The sequence below is a fragment of the Epinephelus fuscoguttatus genome, linkage group LG9 (genome assembly GCF_011397635.1).
Source record: "Epinephelus fuscoguttatus linkage group LG9, E.fuscoguttatus.final_Chr_v1".
Taxonomy (NCBI): domain Eukaryota; kingdom Metazoa; phylum Chordata; class Actinopteri; order Perciformes; family Serranidae; genus Epinephelus; species Epinephelus fuscoguttatus.
Window position 1 is genome coordinate 11,198,554 of NC_064760.1, and position 24,653 is coordinate 11,223,206.

At 40.9% G+C, this 24,653-nt stretch overlaps 1 protein-coding gene across 1 annotated transcript; it reads left to right on the top strand.

The window, feature by feature from the left end:
* Positions 1-528: 528 nt before the first annotated feature.
* Positions 529-24,140, top strand: gpm6aa (glycoprotein M6Aa). The gene is made up of 7 exons (XM_049585153.1): positions 529-887; positions 16,661-16,853; positions 17,167-17,323; positions 19,887-20,040; positions 20,852-20,928; positions 22,116-22,181; positions 23,533-24,140. The coding sequence occupies exons 1-7, from the start codon at positions 851-853 to the stop codon at positions 23,683-23,685; spliced, it is 837 nt and encodes a 278-aa protein (XP_049441110.1). The 5' UTR covers positions 529-850; the 3' UTR covers positions 23,686-24,140.
* The last annotated feature ends 513 nt before the right edge of the window (positions 24,141-24,653 follow it).

A 24,653-nucleotide genomic window follows, 5' to 3' on the forward strand; every position in this document is an offset into this window, starting at 1 on the left:
AAACCATGAGCTGCAAAAACTCAACCCAGAGTAGACCACATAATCTCAGAGTTTAAATCTCAAAATCACCAAAAGTGGGCAAAATCTTGCTTATGCAGTGTCTGCCTACACAAACATCAATGACACCTCCTTGGTGATCGTATAATTGAATCTGTATGACTAATAAGATTAGGAGAATCCCATTTTGAAATCAGATGTCCCCCTCCCTCCCTTATTTAAGGAGAGGTTGAGTTAATGCAGTAGAGTCACAGCCGCAAGGGGGGGCGACGGGCTTTACCATTCTGTCCGAGAGTGAGGGGTGTTTAGGGTGGGCCTGGAATTAATGGTGACCCACATTTATGAGTACTCTTGTCTAAACATGGGACAGTCAGACGGTCTAGAGTCACTGCTCAGTCTCTATTCCTATGGTGCGTTCTGTTTTAATTCTGCTTTTTTCACACACCTGCCTCTTCAGCTGCATACCCCCCATTACATATGCACTTTCCTGCCTTCCATTGAGACCACCCTCTGCTCCATCCACCCCCCCTCTACTCCTCTCCTCCCCCTCCACCAGGGACCAAGGAGGTTTTCAGCACTTGCCACGGCAGCTCGCGATGGACAGCACCACAAAGACTCAGTGATCCCTCACATCGCCCAGACGCTTGACAGAAACCACAGCTGACAGGCAATCTCAGCAGTCAGTAGGGGCATCTAGAGAAAGTGGAAAAGTGAGACAGAGAGAGAGAAAGAAAGAAAAGAAAGCACAACTGCTTGGTGGACTACCCCTTAAAAATAACTAAGGTTTTGAATCTGCCCAAACAGGCATTTTCTTTTACATATCTCTTGTTGCTCTAAAAAGAGAATCTGCACAATGGAAGAAGACATGGATGAGGGACAGACCCAGAAAGGTAAGAAAGTGTTTCTTTGCATTTTTGGGGGAGATTTCCTTAAGTAAATCTGACATGGGTGTTTTGTCAACATGCCAGCGGTGCCTCTGCAGAGACAATTGCACAAATGTTAGCCTTTCCCTTCATGAATAGGAGAGCAGCTGTTTGTGGTAATTCCTTTGTCCATTGAGTGTCAGCACTCCACTGAAGACTGCACGTCTATATGTGCTGTTTGGGTAGTCAGAGGGGTGTGAACCGCCTCGGTGAGGGATGGACCCTCTTTGTTTGCTTGATAAGGCTTTCATGCCTGTCGTGATGGCTGAGAGGGGAAACACGGAGAGTGAAGAAACAAACCCAAGCTTCTACACTCATTAATCCGTCAGCTTTGACGTTCTGTCTTTTGTGTCCAAATACCCAGACGTTGTATGTTGCAGCAGTGTTTTGCGACATTCAGTGTGGATTTGATGCAGGAGCAGGGGTTTTCTTTCCTTCGTTTAAGAGGGGCAGTGTTTGCTTTGTGCAAAGTGGAATTGCTATTTATACTTCACACACACCCCCTCCACCACCACCACCTTTTCTTTGCATGAATGATTCAGTGTATAGTTGGAAGCCACAAAAGCAAGACAGAGAGGGGATATTTTTGTTTACAAGTGGACTGCAACATTTTGAATAAAGATGTTGCTTCTAAAGCTACCTTAAAGTGAAACATGGGCAGACAGGATGCTGTTGTCATGCACTGTGGAACACACCTTTGTCTCTGCCTCCCTTGTCTCACCCCCTCTCAGATTTACTTCATGTGACAGGCATGGCTTCATATGTTTGTGTTTCTCTTCCCCCTCCCGCCTTTCCTCCCCGCAACCTAGTGCTCCTCACAGGCACACACATGAGCTGAAACAGTTGCCATGGTAGTGGCCAAGTGTAGTCATTATCTATTCTCTCTTCACCCACTCCTGCTGATGACATTTCAGTAACACAAGAATAGTTCACTGTGTCTGAGAGTGTGGGAGGAAGAGACACAGAAAGAGGTACAGAGGAAGAGTGACAGAAATTGAGTGGAAGAAGATCAAGTCAAGGGAAGAGAGACTGTGAAAGTGCAAGAAAGAGAAAGTAAGAGGTTTTGAAGACTATAACAAGCATCTACAACAGAGAGAGAATAACGCCTGACTACATGTAATGCACATCCAGTAGCTATGGAGAAACTCTGTTTGGCTCCCTGTTGATTAAAGGGCTTGGCAAGACTGCTGCAAGATCATTAATGAGGGCGCTGTTTCCATGACAATTTGTAATGTTTGGCATATGCACCACCAACCTTACAGATTTTGATCTGATACTTGTTGGTCGCCATTACTAGGTGTGTACTCGGGCATTGCTGTTCAGAAAGCAAAATCTGTCAGCCTTGGCCACTAACACAAATGCTCACCCAACTGAAAGATGCAGCCATGCAAGCTGTGCATGCATTTCCCTATACCACGTCCATTCATTTGGGCCAGGTTTGTAAAGAGTTAGTGCACACTCATATACTGCAAGCCCTGTTAGCCTACATTTGGCTCCGAATATTCAATATATTCTAAAATGTTCAAATGGAGGGCTACAGATTTATTTTTGTTTTTAAGTGCAGTCAGAGTTGATCAGCATGAGCCATTTCACAGATGCAGAAGAAAAACGTCAAATTTTTTATTTCTTTATTTTGGACAGGTGACGTAATTGTTTTTCGGTCACTTGATAAACTTTCATGGTTAGAGTGGCTTTGAGTTTAAACTCAAGCAGCAGGGAAAAGAGGTTCAGGCTAAAATGCTAGATACATTAAGAAAAAAAAATCCACCTATCCTGTGCAGGGTTTTTATGGCTGATGTTTGGTGTGAATAGTGCTGCAAACATTCCCTCCATTCAAAGCATTTGTTGAAAAGTAAATGACCAACCTGTTACCTCAAAAGCCAACATTTAATCTGGTCCAGCCACCTGACAAATGTATGCAGCCACATACAGCCCTATGGCCACCAGGTGACATGTCACCATGAATCACTGCTCAGATGTCACTACAAACACAAGGAAAATTTTGATTTCTTTCTTTAAGCATCTGACTCGAAAGACTTGCTTCCAACTTTTTTTAGCATAACTTAGATGTGACCACAACAGACCAGAGGTGTGGACTCAAGTCACAGGAGAGCACCATTTGGAAAAAATGATACTAAAGATAATTTCGTTCACATACAAAAACTAAGCAGTGGACACCAAAAAAACAAACTGCAGTATGCAACACATGCCGGTCTAAATAAAAGACAAAGACGCAACAACTTCAAACTTCATTGGACATTTGAAGTTGAATTAAGAACGGTAAATCAAGCCTAATATTTACATAGTTATCGAGCTAATGCTGAGCTAAAAGGGAACCCTAATTTCTGTAAATTTAATCCTGGTATTACATTATGACTTGTTTTAGACTTGAAACTCTAAGTTTAGGACTTGGGATTTGACAAAGGACAAGCCTGTCTTGACTTGGGATTTGAGTGCAAAGACCTAAGACTTACTTGTGACTTGCAAAACAGTGACTTGGTCCCACCTATGTAACAGACTGCAGGTTAGCCACAACGATTTTAAGCACTTGTAGATTAACGTAGTGTGGATAGAGTTTGCTAACAAACATCTTGAGAGTGCAATTGCACCAATTCAAAGTTGTGTTTAAGCCCTCTAAAAGCTGAGGCCTTACTACAAGTTCAGTAGGTGACAAGGTGAGATACAGATTCCACTTTCTAACTAGTTATGCTTCACAGGTTAATCCACAGTTCCCTAAATAACAGTTATTTAACTCCACTTTACAGTCTAATGTGTAGGATTTGGTGGCAGCTAGTGGTAAGATTTCAGATTGCAACCAACTGAAACTTATCCTGTGTGACAAGGAGGAGACCTACAGTGTGGCGAAAACGCAAATGGTCCTACTCTGTGGAAAAGGAACAGCTCTGTATGAACATATAAACAGCTAGTTCTGAGGTAATTAAAAGACAACAATTCTTAGTTACAGGTGCTTATTCACTTATGAAAAACAGAGTTATAGATATTATGCACCCCCTAAATCCTACACACTGGACCTAAACAGGAGTACTAACACAAAAAAAAGTACTTTGGTACAAGTAGTTGCCAAATCGATCTCACAAGATTTTACTGGCTTTGAAATGTTGTGTATACTTTCCCTGTGGCTGAAAAATGAGCGCTATCAGGAGATTTAAAGACAGCTCCCCATTTATTACAAGGCTATAAAACAATCACAGAACAACATTACAGGAGATTTATTGGCTGCTAAAGCGTAGTAGAATTTAAGATAGATATGTTAGAAGGTAGCAGGGCTCACTGGTCACCTAACCATGTGGGACTTGACAACTGTCAGCTCCTTTTCTGGTTACAGAAGACAACAGATGATTGAAATGATTGCTCTGATGAAGCGTGATGAACAATAAAGCCGCCCTGTCAGGTTTTGTTCCTTGTCACTTTGATTCCATGCCTATCATTCTGTGAATATCTGTAACTGTTTGTAAGAGTCGCTGCTCATTTTCAGCAGAGGTGTAAGCTGCAATCAGAATCTGAGGCTCTACATTTTCACATTATAACACACAGGCTAATAAATAGGCGAAGAAAGAAAGAATGAAACAAATAATATACTGTCATGGCATGAAAAAGTCAGACTGGCTTGTGTTGCTGTGATGCTGGCCCAGAGCAAGCTAGAGTCCATCAATTAGGACGCTGGGCAGAAACACTGAACATTGAAGAAACAAACATTGCCCACAGCAAAAGGTCTCTAAAACACAAGCACTACAACAATATTTCTGTTCAGCCATTACAATTTTAAAAGCTTATGAATGTCACGCAAGATTGTTTACCCATGAGAGGACACTCTGCATTGACATTTATAGGGGCTTTTATTGCCAACCGTATACTGTATTTACTATCTATTAAAAACTGATGTCACTCTTAAAAGACAATTGAACATTTTAATGATAAAAATCCAATTGATTTAACCCGAATAAACTGCAAATAGTTACTTCCACCATGGAAAAGGTGTAGGTGTCAATGAGTGCACTCGCAGCACGCTAATGCCCTTCTGTCTTCCTCTTCTGAGGCTGCAAATCTCACATTATGAGTCAGATGCACCAGGTGGGCCCTGCTCACTTCAGCTGCTAGCCAAATGTAGCAGTGCACACCATGTGCCACAGGGGCCCATCAGCGATGGGGAGCAAACCAACGCCCTACAGTTGAAAAAGCAGCTCCCGCTAATGTGAACACAGAGCTGAAACGACTGAAGTTTTGCAGAGAAGTTGTGCAAATGAGCATGGATAATTCTTTTTAAGAATTAACCAAAAAATATTCTGGGGACAGTTCACACTGGTGTTGTTAATTGTCGCTGGGCGGAAAAACTGAGAAAGCCACACCTGTTAGCATTTCCTGAGCCAAGAATCTACTCTGCAAGACGCCACTTGTCCTTCTGTTTGATCAGTTTGATCAGGATACTAACTTGGCAAGATGGAACATGATGAGAATCTCATTGATATTTTTTGTACTGTCAATCTACATAAAACTCAACAGAATTTGTCAGATAACATGACATGAAGACAGCAGATACAAAGCACAACAATAAGGCTGTATAATTTAATGGTTTGCTGAGTTACATGCACTTAAAATTAAAAGCTCCCATGATAAATATCAAGTTTGTACTGAAGTTAAGGCCTGGTGTATTCACAAGTAGGGTCAGACACTAAGAACTGGCCCCAAAATTTCAATTACAAAAGAATGATTAAGCAATACATGCGTATCGTTTCCCAAACAACTACATAATACCGCTCTTCATGACTACAAGACGCGGCACAAAGTGATACATTTTGGTTTGGTTTTGTTAGAGAGTTAAGAGTTGCAAACACATAAAGCCATGCGCCAGGGACCGCAGGTTTTCTTTCTGCTCTGATCACCAACACCTGTTTGCTGTCAGTGCACGCACATCTCTCTCTCCCTCAACCACACACTCGCGACACACACATGCACTGAGCTATACACTCATAACACCAGTTTTTATTCTCATCCCATTAAGATTTTTAAAGCACTGGCCCAATCGGGCAACTGGCTGATTGTACTTACTGACCCAACATGTTGGATTTATTTAAAACAGCAACCACATTTAACAGTGTTAAATTGGTGTACAAGTTCCATAAACTGTATGAAGTGAAATGTGAATATAAATTGTGTCAAAGTTTTTATGAACAAGTTTTGATGGGTGATATTTGGTGAAATAATTATGTGACCTGTTTTGACCCTGCCCCTCAAAGAATCAGAATTGATAATCATTAAGAGCTAGAATTGATAAGCAAAGTCGTTAATATCCAAATGATACCCAACCCTATTCACAAGAGGCTGCTTTACATAAATGTGGATAGATCATGGATATATGAAGAGAACTGGATACAGCGTTAGAGGCGGGGTCCCATTAATTCCAATGAAAGCTGCTCAATGGCACATGACGCCAAAAAAGATTGACTTCCAAGGTATACAATTACCTAGATCGTCTCTATCATTGGGCTCATAGTGCAGCTACACTACAGACTTGGCGGCTGAGAGGTTAACCTCTGATTTAACCCTCCACTGACTTGAGGGGGATAAAATTATTTAACTGTGTGGCTTGTCTAGACTTTTGAAATGTTAGAAGATCCATTGGATCAAATCCTGATTGTAAAATGAGTCATTTCACGGTGATTGTGTCTGATTTACAGATGTCTCTTTTTAATGTAAGTCTAAGGAGAAAAGGCTTTTTGGGAATGACGGCATCATATGATGGACCTGGAAGTTGTAGATACAGTTTAGCTACTATTGGTTTCAAAGTCTGGTACACTTCCATGGGGCCTGAGTTTGGTCAGTATACATGACCACGATTATTTACTCATCACCATGGTGTGTTTACATGGCATACAATTGTTTGTTTGTTTTACAATATCATTTATTTGTAATACATTCATGACTATATTCCTTCATTGCTAAGTAGTTGCTCTCCTGTCATCCAGTGAGGTTATTCATCTCGCCTTACAGCTTCTATACCACTCTGACATAATAACTTCACCTCAGAGCACAGCATCAGCGCTCAGTGAGTTTGGGCTATGCTGCAGTACATAAAGTTTCTCCTCCCCTGTCTCTCCCTCCCTCTCTCGCTCATTGTTCTGTATCTTAACCTGCCCCAACCCAGAAGAAGTCATGGGAGTTCCACCAATTGTTCTGAAATTTGTTGAAGCTATTACTGGAGAACTTTTGAGGGTTTTCTCATTGTTCAGGCAGGAATGACTCACAAGTATAGATTTTGAGATACAGGGTAGCAGGTGTTCAAAACATAATTTTGACACCACTCCTAATGAACCTCACTGGGTTTTTGCAATGATAGTATCTTAAAATCATAATATGAGTGCAGCTACAACACGATAGTGACTTTATACTGTATTATTTTAATTCTACAATATATATAGTTATTTATACTGTATGTTAAGTGTGTTTCATGCTGGTTAAGCCAATAAAAGGTTTTCGTTATTGTTTGGGCTTATTTCAAAGATACAATGACATTTAAAATATAATTTAAGTTAGTACACTTCGATCAAGCTGAAATATTTAGGTAATTCAAAGTAGAGTGCATTTGGAGACAAATATAAAATTAAATGCAACTGTACAGATTGATGTCACATTCATTTACACACTGCAGACAGGCTTTTATTATGTTCTATTGTTTGAAGGCCGTGACTTAAATCCCTGCACCCCTTGGTGCCTGCTGCCTATAATGTTGATGATCAAGACATTTAAGCTGATTTCACCCATCTGCACGCCTAAAACGTACAAATTGAAAGTAAAAGAACAACCCTTGTCTCTTCTCCTGAGTTTCTGACATTTGCTCCTCAGTTCCTGGAGTGAACTCAGCACATACAAAAGACCCGTCCCTGCTCGGCAGTCACGCAGTTATGTTCAGCCTCTTCTATCTCTCAGTGAAAAAGAAAGAGAGGAAATCAGTGGTTGGGCTTTTGGACCTGGCCTGTAACGTCCCTTTTTTGCCCAGAGGGGTTATCTGCGTAATGTGTCTCAGTCACTATTGTCCCACTGAATTTGTTGACATACAGTAAGTGGGTCATGGCTCTGAAGTACCCGGTCTATTCTCAGATTTTGCGCTGCGGTTGACATGGCAACCATACTGGTTGATTAAACATGCGCAGAGGAGATGGGGGCGTGCGGGAGCTGGAAAAAAAAAACCTGCTCGCTTCAGGGGAAGGGGGGCTGCGCATTAAATATAGGAAAGCAACGAGACATGTATTCACCCATTACTCTCAGACTGACACAGACACACCATCCCCCCTCTGAGATCTCTCTCTCCAGGACCGGGCTCACTGCCACCCCACCCCCATACAAAACTCCTCTGGTAACAAGGAACTAATAACTGCTAGTTGAATGCGTAAAACTGGAGTCTGATTAGATGTCTTGCAGTGTGAGCGAAGTCGACATGCGCCAGACATAGAATTAGATTTTCATTTTCTTTCCCGTCACCCCCTTTATGCATTTTCCTTCATTTCCTCCTCTAACACAGCATCTTATTAATTTTCTCTGTGGCTTTAACTGCATAAAAAGTGAGGCCTGTATTCTTTAAAAAGAAAAGATCAATGCACCAACAAAGACACAAAATCATTACAGGCCGGTATCATTCATAAAACAGAAGTTATTTAGAATCAACCTAATATTACTTTGGTGTGGAACCAGAACTTTTGCAATTTAATTGTCTAGCAATATTTCAGTCAAACTAGCAAAGTAAAAAAAATGTCTAAAGGATAAGACAGCCATAAATATATAGTGGGATGACAAGGGGACCGTTTGCAGCTTTGTTTAATACCAGTGCATCTTACTGTAACCTTAAAAGAGAGCTTTCTCATATAAAAAAGCTGCGGCTGGCTTCAACATGAACTCGAATCTGCCAGTTTGGAAACCCACAGTTTGACAGTTTATTCCAGTGCAAACATATTTTCTCTGCGATCCTGGGAGGGCAGGTGTTTACAGCCCATGGTGTAAACATTGCCTGTCAGTTTCACTTTCTCTCTCTGTCTCTCCCATCTCGATCGTTGATGAGGGGTTGATTGAGGCTTCAACAAATTACCGATAGGCCAAAAAGTCTGGCGTCAATTTAAGTTTAAAGTTTAGAGGGTTATTTTCTGAAACAGACACACACAGACACACATATCTTAGCTGAACTCGCTTGATCATGCTGCTGCTGCTACTAAGAGTATGGAATAATAGGCATGCGTATTGTACATGTTTGAAAAGCAACTCAGGAGAAAAGACAGAATGAGTCTCCACCACTGAACATGAATAATGGCTGAAGAGAGTGCAATTAGGCACTATAGAATTAAGCCTACATGCAGAGAAATTATGCTGTCAGCTTGATGGAAGGGTCAGTGAGTAAAATGAAAATGGAATATTGGTATTATTTGAGGTAAATCTGAGAGATCTTTGGTGGCTCTTGAACATTTTATAGATACACTATGCAGAATTTACCTTCAAAAACAGTGTATAGACTGATATAGAAATAATCACTCTCAATCATCATTTATGACCCACTAGAAGTATGTGGCAGTGTATTTTTCTGCAGAGACTCTGCCCTGTGTCTTTATTTTCTAAGAATGTTCATGGGCGTGTATTCCACTGATTTGAGGATCAGGTGGGGCTTGATAAAAAAAACAAACAGCAGCAAACAGGTGCCAGACAGTGTGCAGCAGGCATCATCATAGACACAGCGCCGAGAAAAACGCAAATACTGTGAGATGAAGTGCAAAACTCAAGTAAATCTGGGGTTGGCTTTTACTTTCACTTTCCCTGAAGTGTGTTCACAACAATCCCACAAAGTATACCTTTAATTATGCTTGTGTCAAAGACATGTAAACAGATCCTGTAACAGATTACAGATGAAAATGTAAGGTAAAAAAGAAATCCATAAACAAGTTACTCAGTACATTGACTGCTTCAGTCACTATGCACAAGACCTGCTGTGAGCTGGTAATTAAAAAAAAAAATTATAATACAAATCTAAGCACGTGGCAACTGATGGACTTTAGTGTAAAGAGGATAAAAAGTATTGCAAAACATATTGCAATAGTATAATTATCAATATGAATGAATGTCATCAAGTCATTAAAAAGGGCAGCATACCCCTCATTAATTAACCCCAACTGTGTCCCGGATGTCAGAGTCACGTTTCTTTGCAGGACGTCATTTCACTCTAAGTGTTATTTAAGGATATAACCTCATCCCTCATGAGAATGTTGACTGGGTCAGTAAGAGTGTCTGAGTGTTTGTGTGTGTGTGTCCCTTTTGCCTGTCGGATATGACACTGACAGATGGAGGAGAAGTAGGAGGTGGGAGGGGCCTTGGGAGGGGGTCATCCTTTCTCTTTGTATTAGGGAGATGCCTTCTGTTGATTGGACCTCAGCGTTTGGGGTCATGTAGGCTTCACTTTTTTTTTTTTTTTTTTTGGGAAACAGGAGCTTTTTTGTGTGGAGGATAAAATACCTAAAACCCAGCCGTCTCCTGAAATCCTGTCTCTTTGTTCAGAATTCATTAGACTAATCCTTGTGTTGCCAGATTTCCAATTTTGGCAAGTGTTGTTTATTTGATTAACACTCAGAGGAAAGAATGTCCTTAGTTGTTCCATCTCTTTTTGAGACACAAAGGAAGCTAAAAGCAATTAAATCTGAGTGTTACTTCAAAATAATTGTCTATTTTTAAGAGTCATCAACCTTCACTTCTGTCAGGAGAGCCTCCAGACTATAATAATGTAAATATGCATTTTGCCTGTTCTGCTATGAAAGCAATACCTTGCCAAATACTGTAATAGCTCCATATTGTCCTGTTTGACCAATACCAAGTCAACAGCACACATAAGATTCTTCATTCGCCATTTAAATAAGCTTAGCCAAAGTCAATTAGTCCAGACTTGACATGCTGTTGGTCCGCACTTCAAAAGACAAACGCTACTACACCTGTGAGCACGATCAATTCAAATACTTGCGGCTTCTCATCAAGCAGGGGATCTTTTATTTTCATCGCAGGTAATGGGCTAAGCAGAAAGCATGAATAATGAATGTGAGAGGCTTGTGCTCTGCTGCACTGTGCCGCTTCTAAATTATGGATCAAGCAGCCAGTAGCTCTCAGAGTCAGTTCGCACCACCACTTGCCATTTTTCACCAGCTCTATGTGCAGTCAGTAAAGATCAATGAAGAGTTACAGAGAGGAAATGAGGGGATGTGCTGGTATGAGAGGAGGGGTTTTTTTGCCTAATGCAGTGTAGCAGCCAGTCAAACACTGTGTCATAAAAACAGCCATAAAGCAATCATCGCGTGGTCCAGTCATAGCTTCAAACACTTTTTTGGAAAACTTGCGAGAATGCAAAACTAAAAGCAGTCTTAACTGAATGTTACATTAACACCCACTCTAGTCTCCATATGTTTTCCTTTTAGATCATGAAGCAATATAAACTATTCAGTTTTAATTTTAACCTGCATTTGCCATGGTCATTTTAATTTACCCTTTCCTAATACACCTGTCTTTACTGGATCCGAGGAGTTTCTGTCCACAAAATTAAAAGCAGTCAATCAATACAACATCACTCTTGTTGCATCCACTCACTAATGCTCCCATCCTACTCTGCAACTCCATCTTCAACAGTTTCCATGGAAACAACACTTCCTTTCAGTCAAGTCAAAAGACGACTTATTTTGTTGTAGCTCGCAGTCTGTTAGAATGCCAACCAGCCACCAGGTCTGTTAATTGTGTCTGTAATAAGCAGTAATGACACCTGACTATTGATGTGAGTGCCGCTGTTGTAAATCGGGGAAAAGTTAAATGTATTTAAAATTAAGAGCAGCGAGACGCCAGCTATGGTTTGTTTAATCCGTCTGCAGATATGTAAATAATGCAGGAGTAATAAACCTTGATTGAGGCCATGACATAAATCATTTATATTACTGCTCATTTCCCTTCGTGTAGAGCACAGGCCCCCAACAGCTACAGTACAGCGCCAAATTTAACCAGCATGTCTCAAAGGTGGGTGAAAGTAAACATGAGTGTTCTCTAAAAATGTTTGCTCACCATGCAAGGCTGTAGTAACTGCTTCTACTCCAGCTGATTTCTGTAAGACTTTTTTTAAATAGTGTAAATAGGTTCATTTTGTCTACTCAAATTAGATTCAGTGTAGAAAGGTTTCTTTTTTCAGACAATGAGTTTTTAAGGAGATGTAGTTTACCTTGACATATTTCGACTGTCACTGCAGTCTTCTTCAGAAGCGTCATCTGACATGCGTCATGACGTGTCTTTATTAGCTGGTAGTATCCCAGAGGATACTACCAGCTAATAAAGAACACCGGGCGGCGGGGGGCGTGACCAGCCTGGCAATCCGATTTGCCAGGCTGGTCACACCTCCGGGATACTACCAGCTAATAAAGACACATCATGACGCACGTCAGATGACGCTTCTGAAGAAGACTGCAGTGACAGTCAAAACATGTCAAGGTAAACTACATCTCCTTAAAAACTCATTGTCTGAAAAAAGAAACCTTTCTACACTTCTTTTAAATCTTGAGCTCGAACTTTTATCTTACTTCAGTGAAAAAATAAAGAAATACAGAAAGTAACTGGACAGTATTACAGTAAATAGTGCTGTTTTAGAGAGTTTGAAGTTGGTGGTGGTTTTGCTCACATGTAACATACTTGTATGATATGACACATATGACAGCAAAAATAACACTGCAAATCTACCATGTTTAATCATCCTAATAGTGCACTTGTCTGTTTTGCTCAGTGTTTATATGACTAGACAGTTTGATCTTTTACACTCACTTAAACAGGCACACTGACCCAGAGCATGGAGGGTAAATGGGACTGCTCACTCTCATCTTGCATCAATAAATCCTGTCACTGCCTGCTCCCTGAAACGATAAGGTAACTCGAGATAAAGAGTCTGAGGGGAGGGGTGGTGACAGAATCACTTTCACTCCTAGACACACTGAAGAAATGGCTATTGGTACTGTAGCGTGTATTTATGGCTACAGTCATGTTTACTTTCTTATTTCCATGCATAAGTGGCCAAATATAGTTGATCTGATACCTTTTAATTCAGGCATACTTTTAACTGTAGCTTCAACGGACCAGAATGCAATGCATAAGAGAGATAGTGCATTTTGAATAAAGACAATAATAGACACTCATCACCCACTGCTGCATGATGACACTTGCACACAATTTACATAAATCAGCCTGTGATTAAAATCAACAAATTCACACTGTTTATGGGAGCTGTCCAAGGCAAGCTGAGGGCACTTTAGGACATCAAACTTAATGACAAAATAAATATGCAATGAATTGTCTGAAACTAATTATCTTAACGGGGGAATCAGGGTCAAAAAGAGCACCCACCACACACCAAATGCAAGTAAATTGTTGGCAGTGGAAGGTAAAATCCAAACAGCAACCTCCAGAACTGAAAATGAAGCCAATGCAGAAGTGCCAAAAGCTGCAGTTTCTTGAGTGTCCACTTGGGGCTGGCTCCAGAAGCAAGTCAAACCCCACAGACTCCCACTTTAAAATGCCCAACTTTACAGCAGAAATAAACATGTTTACAGCCTGGTACAAAACCGGATTTGGTCTCTTTAGCTAATATCAACATTTGTGACAACTGTATGGGGAGTGAATGTTTATATAACTCATCCATTTACATTTCATTGCGGGTTAAAGTTACACATATTTAAAGGGCGTCACCACTTGAGTGTCAGGCTGTCTGCCAGGCTTCACCACACTCTAACTCAGATCCACCCCTCACTCCTCCACAGCTACGACCTCTCGTCCAAACATGGTCACTTCTGGCTTCAAATGCCCAACTTGAGGCTTCGATAAGGGAGTCCACAAACCAATGAGTGACGCTATGGTAGCTACATCCATTATTTTATACAAACTATTGTGAAATCGCCAGCCAATCCACAACTTTGGCAGAGAGGAAAACGCCCTACAGAAGGTTAGCATAGCAGTGGACAAAGCTACATATTTGAAAGTCACTCACAACTGCTACTGGGTTTGACTGACAGTTGAAGTTCACCAATTTCTAACCAGTAACCATCAATAAAAAGTCGCACTGTTCCTGTATCATCTTCACAAGTTTTCTCACACACACAGAAAGAGCTCAGTTCATAGCAAGTGCATGGTCAAGCAAGATGATCAAGTGACAGTGGATGAGCTGATAGCTCCCCTGTGCTTCCGACCACAGACAACAATTTAAAAGCAGCAGCGTGTAATATATCTTGCCATGCTAAATATTCTCTGTATGACCTGAAATGTGCTGATAGTATACTTTTGCACATGGCCAGGCGCATGCATGTACAGAACCCTTCCATGCCTGGTGTAATTCAAACACTGGAATTTATCATGCATGTAATATTCAATATGTACATACTGCATGTCAAACACTGAATGACATCATTCTTCAAGTTAAATGATGTTTGAATGATTAAATGTTATGAGTGCAAACACTGAAAAATAAAATTCCAGAGTGGCAGACGAAGAAAAAAATCCTTGCCTGCCACGTTAGCAGGTAGGGAATAAAGTTAATTTGGATTCCTATTTTCCGTTTTAACCACCAAAACTACACTATCAACTGGACTTTAACTGTAGATTCAAAGTTGTTTCACTACTCATCCAAGAGGCAGGACCAGTTTTACTGGCAGACAGGCAGCCCCAGCCATTTAAACCTACCGCAGGTTGACAGAGTCACATGAATTGAGGTGTGAATTGGTGTGAAAGCGCCTGGGAGTGGATGTCAGATGGCCCTGTCAGTACCTGATAGTCTAAAAGACACCAAAGGTGAGGCGTCTCCTGAATTTCATGTCCCTTGCCAGCTAATGTCCCCTCCCCCTGAGCTGGGAGAGAAGGTGTGATGGAGCAATACCAAGGCAGTGATGACACCGGATTGTTGTAAACAGCTAACAGGTGCTGTCACAGCAACCCTGCCCTGTTCCTCTAGATGAAAACCTACAGAGAACCCGCCTCACCAGACAAGTACCTCCTGTTTAACAATGCACTCTGTCATAAATTGGGCATGTTCCCATCTAAGTGAACATGCACAAACAGAGACTAGAAACAGGGAATCGAAGCACAAATAATCTAAATCGTGATTATTTCAGCTGAGGTCCTTATATGTATGTAGCTGACCTGGGTGGATTTTAATTGCAAAAAGCTGCAGATGCTATTGGGAAACACCACATATATTCTCAGCAAACCTTTCCTGGACAAAAGAGGTTCAAAATAAAGGAGAATAGACTTTCTACAGTCTAACACTGGATTACATCAGCAAGGATGCAGAAAATCTAGGCAAGCCTGGGCGAGGGTCGGAGCTGCACCAAGCGTCTGAGTGCTCGGTACAGCCCAGCAGGCGGACCAGCTACTTGGTATTCCGCTCAGGTTTCGATCAGAGTCAGGAGCAGAGAGTTGGGGAGGAGGACAAGGAGGAAGAGGAGGAGGGATATTTGCTCAGGCTCCTGCTTTGTAACACAGGTGAAGACAGCGAGATAACCACAAAAGAGACACTGCTAAAAACATCCTTGATGAACAATCCTGGAATCTCTTCATCATCTCTACAACTGAGAATGAAAACTGACTGAGCTGTCACGGAGTCTCTTTTCTGAGGCGAGTGCGGCCGTGTGAATGCAGATGAATTGAATCACGGGCCGTGATAGTGATGTAACTGATCAAGAGGAATTTTCCTTTTCCATGAACACAGAATTACATTTGTGCATTTCACATGCGTGTATTGATTTGGACTTCAGACAGTTATGCATATTTACAGAGCTGCTCTCCATTGTGGTACAGCTTTAAATGAAGAGTTACAAATCAATTCAGAGGGGGCTGGGCTCTGTGGATACTGTGTCAGTGTGGTTAATATACTGCAATGCACTGCAAGACCCTATGAAGTCTGGTTTTGTTCTGTGCTTCCACAGGAAATAAACTCCACTTCTGCTATTGTTACTCTGAGAAATGGCAGACTCAGTACCTAAAAACACACTAATACACAAGCACAGCGGGGAGAGCCTCATAAATCTAAGCAATTCATACAGACACACTCGCATGCACAAGTATTTACAGACTCAGCTTCTCTGTGAGCAATCTGTGCAACAGGAGATTGAAGTTGGAGCCGAGCAGCGATTACTCACCTTAAGGGCCCCAGGGGACAGGAAGCCGGGCAAAGAAGAATGGGGTTAAAGGTCAGGATCACTATGTAAAGCTCAGGCTGAGTTTTTAGTGCTGAATGAAATGTCAGCATCCTCTGTAGGGCTGGGTAACTGACAGAACGAATATGCTGCACAAAACAAGAATACAGGGAAAATGTGAGGCCGGATTGCTGCATAGATAAAGTGAAAGTGGCTGTTAAATATCTCCATTTTGTGGCTTTAAATGCTAGAGTCTGTAGTCCAGCTGTGTCACGTTATTGTATTTTGTTCATGCACGCATGCAGGGCTGCCCCCCAACTGTGGTTTGAATGTTTGAAGTTCTCAAAACTTAAAAAGCAGGACAGTGTGTTCGCCCATCGGCAAAGTTAAGCTGAATTATTCAAAATTTAGCAAAAGAGTAAGGACCCTGTCTTACTTTGTGTCACAGTGCACCCCGCAGAAATTTCCACCCATCCTGGATTTTCTGTGACAAGTCCTTTTCTGTCTTTGTTGACTAATAGTTGATTACTTTTAATCTCTTTGTGTCTTTAGGATGCCTTGAATGCTGCATCAAATGCCTGGGCGGGATCCCATACCCATCTCTTATAGCCACCATCTTGCTGTACGCGGGCGTGGCTCTGTTCTGCGGCTGCGGACATGAGGCCCTGTCTGGCACTGTCACCATCCTCCAGAACTACTTTGAGGTGGTGCGGAGCCCTGTGGATGCACTGGACGTCTTCACCATGTGAGTGATTCAAGGGTTACTTAATGTTAAAGGAACATTATTGACCCTAAAGAATTGGCAATGTGCATAGCCACAAGGGAAAAATTAATATGTGCTCTTTTACGCATCCTGCATTTTCCACACTGCATTTAATTAATCACATTTTTGCTTTAGAACAATACAGCATCTATATTATCTATGCCACTAAAGCAAAAGGAGAGAATAAATCTCACGGTCTTGTGTCAATTTCACCTAAAGACTTGTTATTTTAGAGAACAAAGTGTAACATTGTGTTGTCATGGATGTTTTCAGTGGTTCTCTATTCGTTCTCCAGGATTGACATTATCAAGTACGTGATCTACGGCATCGCTTCAGCCTTCTTCGTCTATGGTATCCTGCTGATGGTGGAGGGCTTCTTCACCAGTGGAGCCATTAAAGACCTGTATGGAGACTTCAAGATCACCACCTGTGGACGCTGCGTCAGCGCTTGGGTAGGACTCACATTCTAGTGCATATAAAAAGTCAAATTTAGCTTATATTTTAGTTGCTCCACTTCAAGGAATCACTTGGTAATCAAACAGTGTAAATATCAGGGAGTATCCTCGAAGGCTGAGTCAGCTTCTGTGAGTCTTTTTTCAATCATACTGGCAATCACTGCTTATGCTATGCATCCAGCTCTTGGTGTTAACAAATAACTTTATCCCAACATGGTCAGATGTTTTCAACAGAAAGTACAGCAACATGCATCAGATTTTATATACCCGCTACAGTCATCTTTAACAGGTTAATTCAATATCAAATGTTAATTCAATATCATGGATTATTACTTCAGCTAATTACAAGTCATTTTTGTATGTTGAACATGTAGGAATTGAGAAAGCATGACAAATCAGTAGAAGTGTACAAAGACTCAATTATCTGTCTCTTTAGCTCTATTCGGACGGGATTAGTTTAACGTGGAGACGTGGGGTAAAGTAATTATTACCAGGGATTTTAGTCCCGTCCGAACGTGCCATGTCTGTACTCATTACGGATGTCAGTAAAAATTACGGCAACTTTTACCTTCTGTAAAACGGTCCAGAGAAAACACCTTGAGTAATATTAATCCTGTGCGAACGCGATCCTCTGTAAAAATGTAAGTAAATATTTCGTCACGTCTTGTTTACAACCATTTTTCCGCGTTTACAACTAGTTTTCTGCGTTTTTTCCAATGATGGAGGCGCTTGAAGAAGCATTGGGTGTTGTCGGCAGTCGTGATAGTGGACGTTCTTCTAATGATCGCATAGCCCTATGTGGGAGACCAATCAAAAAGGTCGAGAAGAAAGCACTTTTCAGAGCCACGAGACTTCTGGTCTCCATCCATATTGCTAACCATTGTGTACACACAATCCTGATCATGGGCAATATTTCATATTGGGTTAATCATTAATTATTATCCTTCAGCTGATGCTTACAGGAAGCAACGTAGCACGCACATGCCAACAGGGAGGTGATGCCAGGACGCAAACCGAGTTACCACTCCTGTCTCTGGTAGAATTATGGAGATTTCTTGTCCCGTGCGAATCGGACATTTATATTACAGACATCCTGTGGTAAATTGACATTAGTCCGCATCCCTATGTAAAACTAATCCCGTCCGAATAGTACTGTTATCTGTTCTATCAGCAAAATTATCTGTCTACATCTTCAGATAGAAGACAAGAAGTTAAACCTGTTAAATTGGGCAAATGCTGTATTTTCTAACATAACTTTCATGGGTAATGCATTTGTTGTGCCTTCAAAGCATCAAAATTAGTTAATACTGGCATATAATTATTTATAAAACATTATGTCCACATCTTCATACTGTAGCCTACTCCTCATCTCTCTTATATAGAAGATACATCTTTCACTTCAGGAGTATATTCTTTAATTCCAATGATGCTGCGTTTGCATTCATTTATATTCTGACTGAGTTATGGAGAAAAATGAACAGAGACTACAGCTAAAAATTACAGGTTTTACGCTTCATTTTTAAGTATAGGCTGCAGGGCTTTGAAAAAAATCTAACTGCCACACCAAGGTTTTGTTTTCTGCTATTCCTGAGTTTCCCCGAATGATAGCCGAGAACTATGAGGTGTGCCATGGGTCAACTCAGGTGCGGCGTCCAGTACAGTTCAAGAAAACTTACAGACAATATCACGAGTTTGGGCGGGCGGGTCATAAAGTGACAAAGCAGCGTTCCAAGCTATTGGTAATTTACAGAAACATTGCAGCATAGTGCGCCTGCCACCTTTTTTTTTTTTTTTCCCCCCGAATGATAATGAGCAACTTCAGGTATAACTAATATCTGTTTCCACCACATTATCTGTGCTTTCTCAAATAATGTATTTAGTCACTTCCCTTAAAATCTGGCAGCCACACATACAGTAATGCCTCTGTGCACTAATAGATTTCTCAATCTCCATGCAGCTGTGTAGATTCTCTCAAAAAATAAATTCCTAATAGCGTAAGTGTCACATCTGAAGTGCTCTAAAATGCATTAAAAACATTTATCAAAATTATTTTATCACAGCCTTCTGCCATAACAATAAAAAATTAGGAACACTCTCACACGAAGCATATCAGAGGGCCTGCAGCCATCCTAACAAGATTATCTCTGGGATATAATTGTTTAGCAAATCTGAAGCTCCACAGGGAGGCAAAGGAAATGAGCTGTGCTGTGGTATTTGTGGTCACTGGGGTCATTAAGTTTGTATGTAATAACCTTGTGCCCATGGAAATCTCCAAACTAAAATAAGAGTGGTTGCTAGAAATGATTAAGCGGTGGCTTGGGAGCACCTTAAGGGTCACGCAGTCACACTACACAATTTGTATCCCTCAAGACCCAGATGTCCTTCCATAATGCCCTCTAACATAACCCAAAATCATTCTAGTAGTGTTTCAGGATGCAGAAAACATCACTGACATAATTTAACTTGAAAACAGAGAAAGTCAGTCTTACATAAATCACATTACAACTGCTAATGGACACAGTATCTAAATGTGATCTGTGTTCCTCTGTTGCTGTTGCAGTTCATCATGCTGACATACATCTTCATGCTGGCTTGGCTCGGAGTGACTGCTTTCACCTCCCTCCCCGTCTTTATTTATTTCAACATCTGGAATATTTGCCAAAATGCCACCGTACTGGAGGGGGCCACACTCTGCCTGGACCCACGCCAGTATGGTAAGAATTAATATTCTGTGTCCTCGCTGCCAAACACTTCTCTCTTCTATGCTGTACTGTCTCAGTTGCTTCTGTTCTCTTGGCTTCATGGTAAGGTTGCTCTTTCCTGACTCATCAAGCAAACTTCAAAGTTTATTGAACAAGCATAGTAGTATAAAAAAAATGTTTCTTTATATTCTGTGAGCATAAGGCCGCTATTAAAGTTATGGATATGTGATGGTGAGTAGAATTATACTTTGGAAAATAACAGAACACATTTACTGCACAGGAATTTAAATATCTGGGATAACTGTCACACCTAATTTATTTTATTAAATATTTCTGCATATAAGGAAATTAATCATATTAAATAAGCCACTTCTGAGATAAAATACGTGACCCAGTTTGCAGGTGATGTTATCTTCTTTTCTTTTTTACATATACAATATATTAGACCCACTTCTACTCCTCAAATTACTGTCCTGAAAAACTTAATGATCAGTAATAACGTTATGTTAAGCTGGGATAAAGGTCCATCATATAAGTAGCTTATATGGCTGCCTCATTATTTTTAATTAGTGCCACATCTTTCAGTCCATTAGCCACCAGCGGCCACGAATACCGCCTCTGTGTCAACAATCATTTCAGCTGCCACCATCATATTAGAGGCCTACGCTTTGCTCGTGTGTGACGTTGTGTGTATCAAGTCTTAAGTCTTAAATTGTACATATGAATACTTTTTGCACTCTGTTGTTGTGTGTTTTTTGTCTACATTTTGTAACACACAAGTTTCCAGAACATGCTTTATTCATTTTTTACTTATGTATTTCAGGTATTGTGCCAATTGCTGAGGCCAAAACAGTGTGTGCTGGATCAGAGAAATTCTACAAGATGTGTGAATCCAACGAGGTAAGGTGAAAGCAATATCCAAGTATCAAGCTATGTTACTAATTACTATGAATTACACATAATTTTGCTCATAAATTCACGATAAATATGTTTTAATCATATATAAATGAGATACATCATTATGAAAAGTTTGCCAGTTTGAATGCCAACAAAGGGACAGTTGGAAGTGTCATTGGAAAGATCTCAGGCCGCTCACTACGAGCCAAAAGATAAACCAAACACATATATCACTTAAACCACAAAACTACTGCCTAGGTTCCCTTGAGCAGGGCACACTTCTCAGCTGCTATGGTTGAGCTGCTCAGATGCAGATAGTAACAAACATTAGATGACCAGAGGGCTGTAAATAAGGTTTCCCTGACAGCCTATAGTGTGAATGAACATACTGTGGTTACTCACAGTAACACATGCATTACTCATGTAAATAAAAGTCTGAGTAACACCATAGACTGTATGTAAAGATGGAGGACATGACAGCTTCTCAAAAGTGAAGCCAAAACATCTTTATCGCCCCCTGATGGCTGGCTGCAGTATAAGTTAAATGAAAGTTTCCCAAAGACGGCTTTTGTCATTTTTGGTTGTTCTTATAATGCTGATGTTTAAGTGTTCATTTTGCTGATAAGTTTGGCTTTAATTTGTTACCTAATGCTATAAAAAAAAGTGGTGTGATGTCATGATTGATAACTGTGAATGTCAATCAGTGTGCTTGCAATCAATGGAGCTGCTCATGAATGGGTCTGATGGGTGTATACATGGGCGGGAACTCAATAACAGATCTCCATGCACTGTTAGCGACTACACAGACTATGGCATCAAATGATGTCACCAGCACAAGATGGCAGCACCCATATCCAGGATATTTTGGCTTCATTTTTGTACAGTGGGAGGAAGAGGAAATGTGTTTTCATCATATACAGTCACTTAGTAACACCATGTCAACAGAATCTACACTGACCGTACAAACCAACAACAGCTAATCGTGAATATTGCTCAGACTCTAAAGCCGCCTGACACCACAACACTCTACATCCGACTGAAACGTTTCACAAATACAAAATGATAAAGTAGTTCATCATCATGTGGGTTTATGGATGTAAAAAAGTGCATTTTCAAGCAGGATTTTGATTGGCGGAGACGTCCACCACACCTTGAAGAGTAAAATGTGCTGTGATTTGTTTTTACTACAGCTGGATATGACGTTCCACCTGTTCATCTGTGCCCTCGCTGGAGCAGGAGCTGCTGTTATTGCCATGGTGAGACACAAATAAAACTTCTCTCCTAAGGAATGGAAAATAAATAAATAACTCTAAACATGACTTAAAATCCAGAAAAAAACCACAATACAGAAAAAAACATTTATGTATTTTTAAATGCAGATGCATAAGATGGGACTTATTCTGGAGGGTTTTTTTTTTCTTTTTAACTAATGCAGCATCTTACATTCTTCATGAAGGGACAGATTTTGCTTTGGCATCGGCAAATAATTTCTGCAATGGTAGGAGATCATCAGTTTTTAAGTTAAACATAATAGTGGGAGACACTGTGGAAACAGCTGTGCTTTGTTGGGGCTGGTTTCTAGCCTGTGAGAGGATGGCTATAGATGGGAGAGAAGGCATTTTGGCGCAGTGAAAAAGACAGGGTTTGTCTCCCTCCCTCTTACGGAGGCGCCAGGCATGTCATGCCGTTGTCATGGAAACAGGGAGAAGAAAGGCTCTGAGATTGTTGCAAACATCACTCAGTAATTTGTGAGGAGCCATTTTCTGAGAAACACTGTTTGCTATTGCTAGTGTTTGCTATTCAGGGATGATGCTGCAAATTGTGGATGGGCTCTTTCCCCCCTACTCTCTGATGGCGGCGAAAAATCATCACAGCAGATACAACTGATGCATCCCCCATAATGAGCTGCCCTCAAAACAGCTTCAAAGCCAAAAACACAATTAGTGCAATAAAAAAAAAATCATCAAAATTAGTCACTTAATGAGTCTTTCTGCATATCAGAAACAACAAGCAGAGCAGCTATGAAACTGTCATTCCTTGTGGAAAGACAAGCTGTGTTACAACCTCAGTCATTAAAGCACAATACATTCATTATAGTCTCAGCTGCCATGGTAACGCAGGTCCAAGAAAATATTTATCATTATGCTGCCACCTGCTGGATTAATAGAAATGTCCTCCTTAATGTAAAGGGCCAGTCTCCCCAAATAAGCTTTACAAGTCTATTCATTGCATTGTCAGGAGTGTCAAACTGGTTTGAGTTCATGAGCTACAAACAGCCCAAATTTATCTCAAGTGGGCCAGACCAGTATAAATTCTTCAGGGATTTTTGCATTTAATCAATAGGACAGTTGTTTTAGCACCAACGGAGGTATGCTGGTCAGGGTGGAAAAGCCTCTGAAGCAGTATTTCACGTGAAGAAGTTATTCACTATTTAACTTGCTCCCAACATCTGACACCTGGCACCTTATAACCTTCACCAGTGCATCAACAGTAGGTGTGCAGAGTCTTCAGCAGGCCGACTTGTAGTTTTTGCAATGTGATTATCTGATGGGGTCTGTACCAAACTAGCACGCTCCTTACGTCTGGATAATTTTCCACATCTCACAGATCCACTACTTGATGGTGCTTTCTGCCAACTGGGCCTACGTGAAAGACGCCTGCCGGATGCAGAAGTACGAGGACATCAAGTCAAAGGAGGAGCAGGAACTTCACGACATCCACTCCACTCGCTCCAAGGAGCGTCTCAACGCCTACACATAAAGACCAGCGTGAGGCCTGGCCCTGCCACTCCGGCCTCTCTCCCTCTCTCTCTCTTCTGTCTTTCTATCTGTCTCTCTACCATCCCCTCCCGAGGGGGGGCGGATGGCGCCTAGGGCCCTCGCCACTGCTGATGTCACTGGTGCGTCATATGACAATGTGGTCTGGGGAGGGGGGGACATCACACAAACCTCCTCAGTCACAAACAGCATTTCAGATGAAAAAAAAGCCCCTTTACCTCTCTCATGGATGGTGTTATGATTCTCATTATGGCAGTTATATTATTCTTGATACAAGTCGTTCAGTGCTGACAGTAGTTCTAGTGTAGTCGGTAGAATCAGAAGTAGCAGTAGTATTTCAGTTTTGTTTTTTTTTTCTTTGAATAATTTGCGTATAGTTGTTTTATTTTTCTTATTTTTTTATTTGATGCGACGTGTCATTTTGCTCTCGTGCATAATTTATTTTTGCTGATTTCTGAGGGGGTCAACAGGGGCTTAAAAAGGGTTTTCAAGCACATTTCTCATGTCGTGTGTCTGGAGATTTCATGTTCAAAAACTATGTACTGTATGTGAACGGGTGGTTAGTTTTGAAAATATTTTAAATCTCACACAATGCAACCATGACGCATTAGAAGCCTTTGTCATACCAGTATTCCCAGGGATTAAAACCGCTTTCACATGAAAGTAATTCAATCTGTTTTTCTATTTGAAGTTATACGAAGCAAGACGACACACTAATAAATACCAAATCATTAGAGTTAATCAAATATTTGCTAGATGTGCCAAGCCTGTTAAACAGGAAACAATGACTTTGATGGATATCAAAGATGAGTCAATTAAAGATAAATCGTGGGTTATTTTATGATCATCTTGCCAATTACATGTATTTTAGGACTGTGAATGATTCCATTGTTTTTGAATCATGAGCCACAAAAAGCACATGCAAACATGCTTTCATAACCCCTTTTTTAA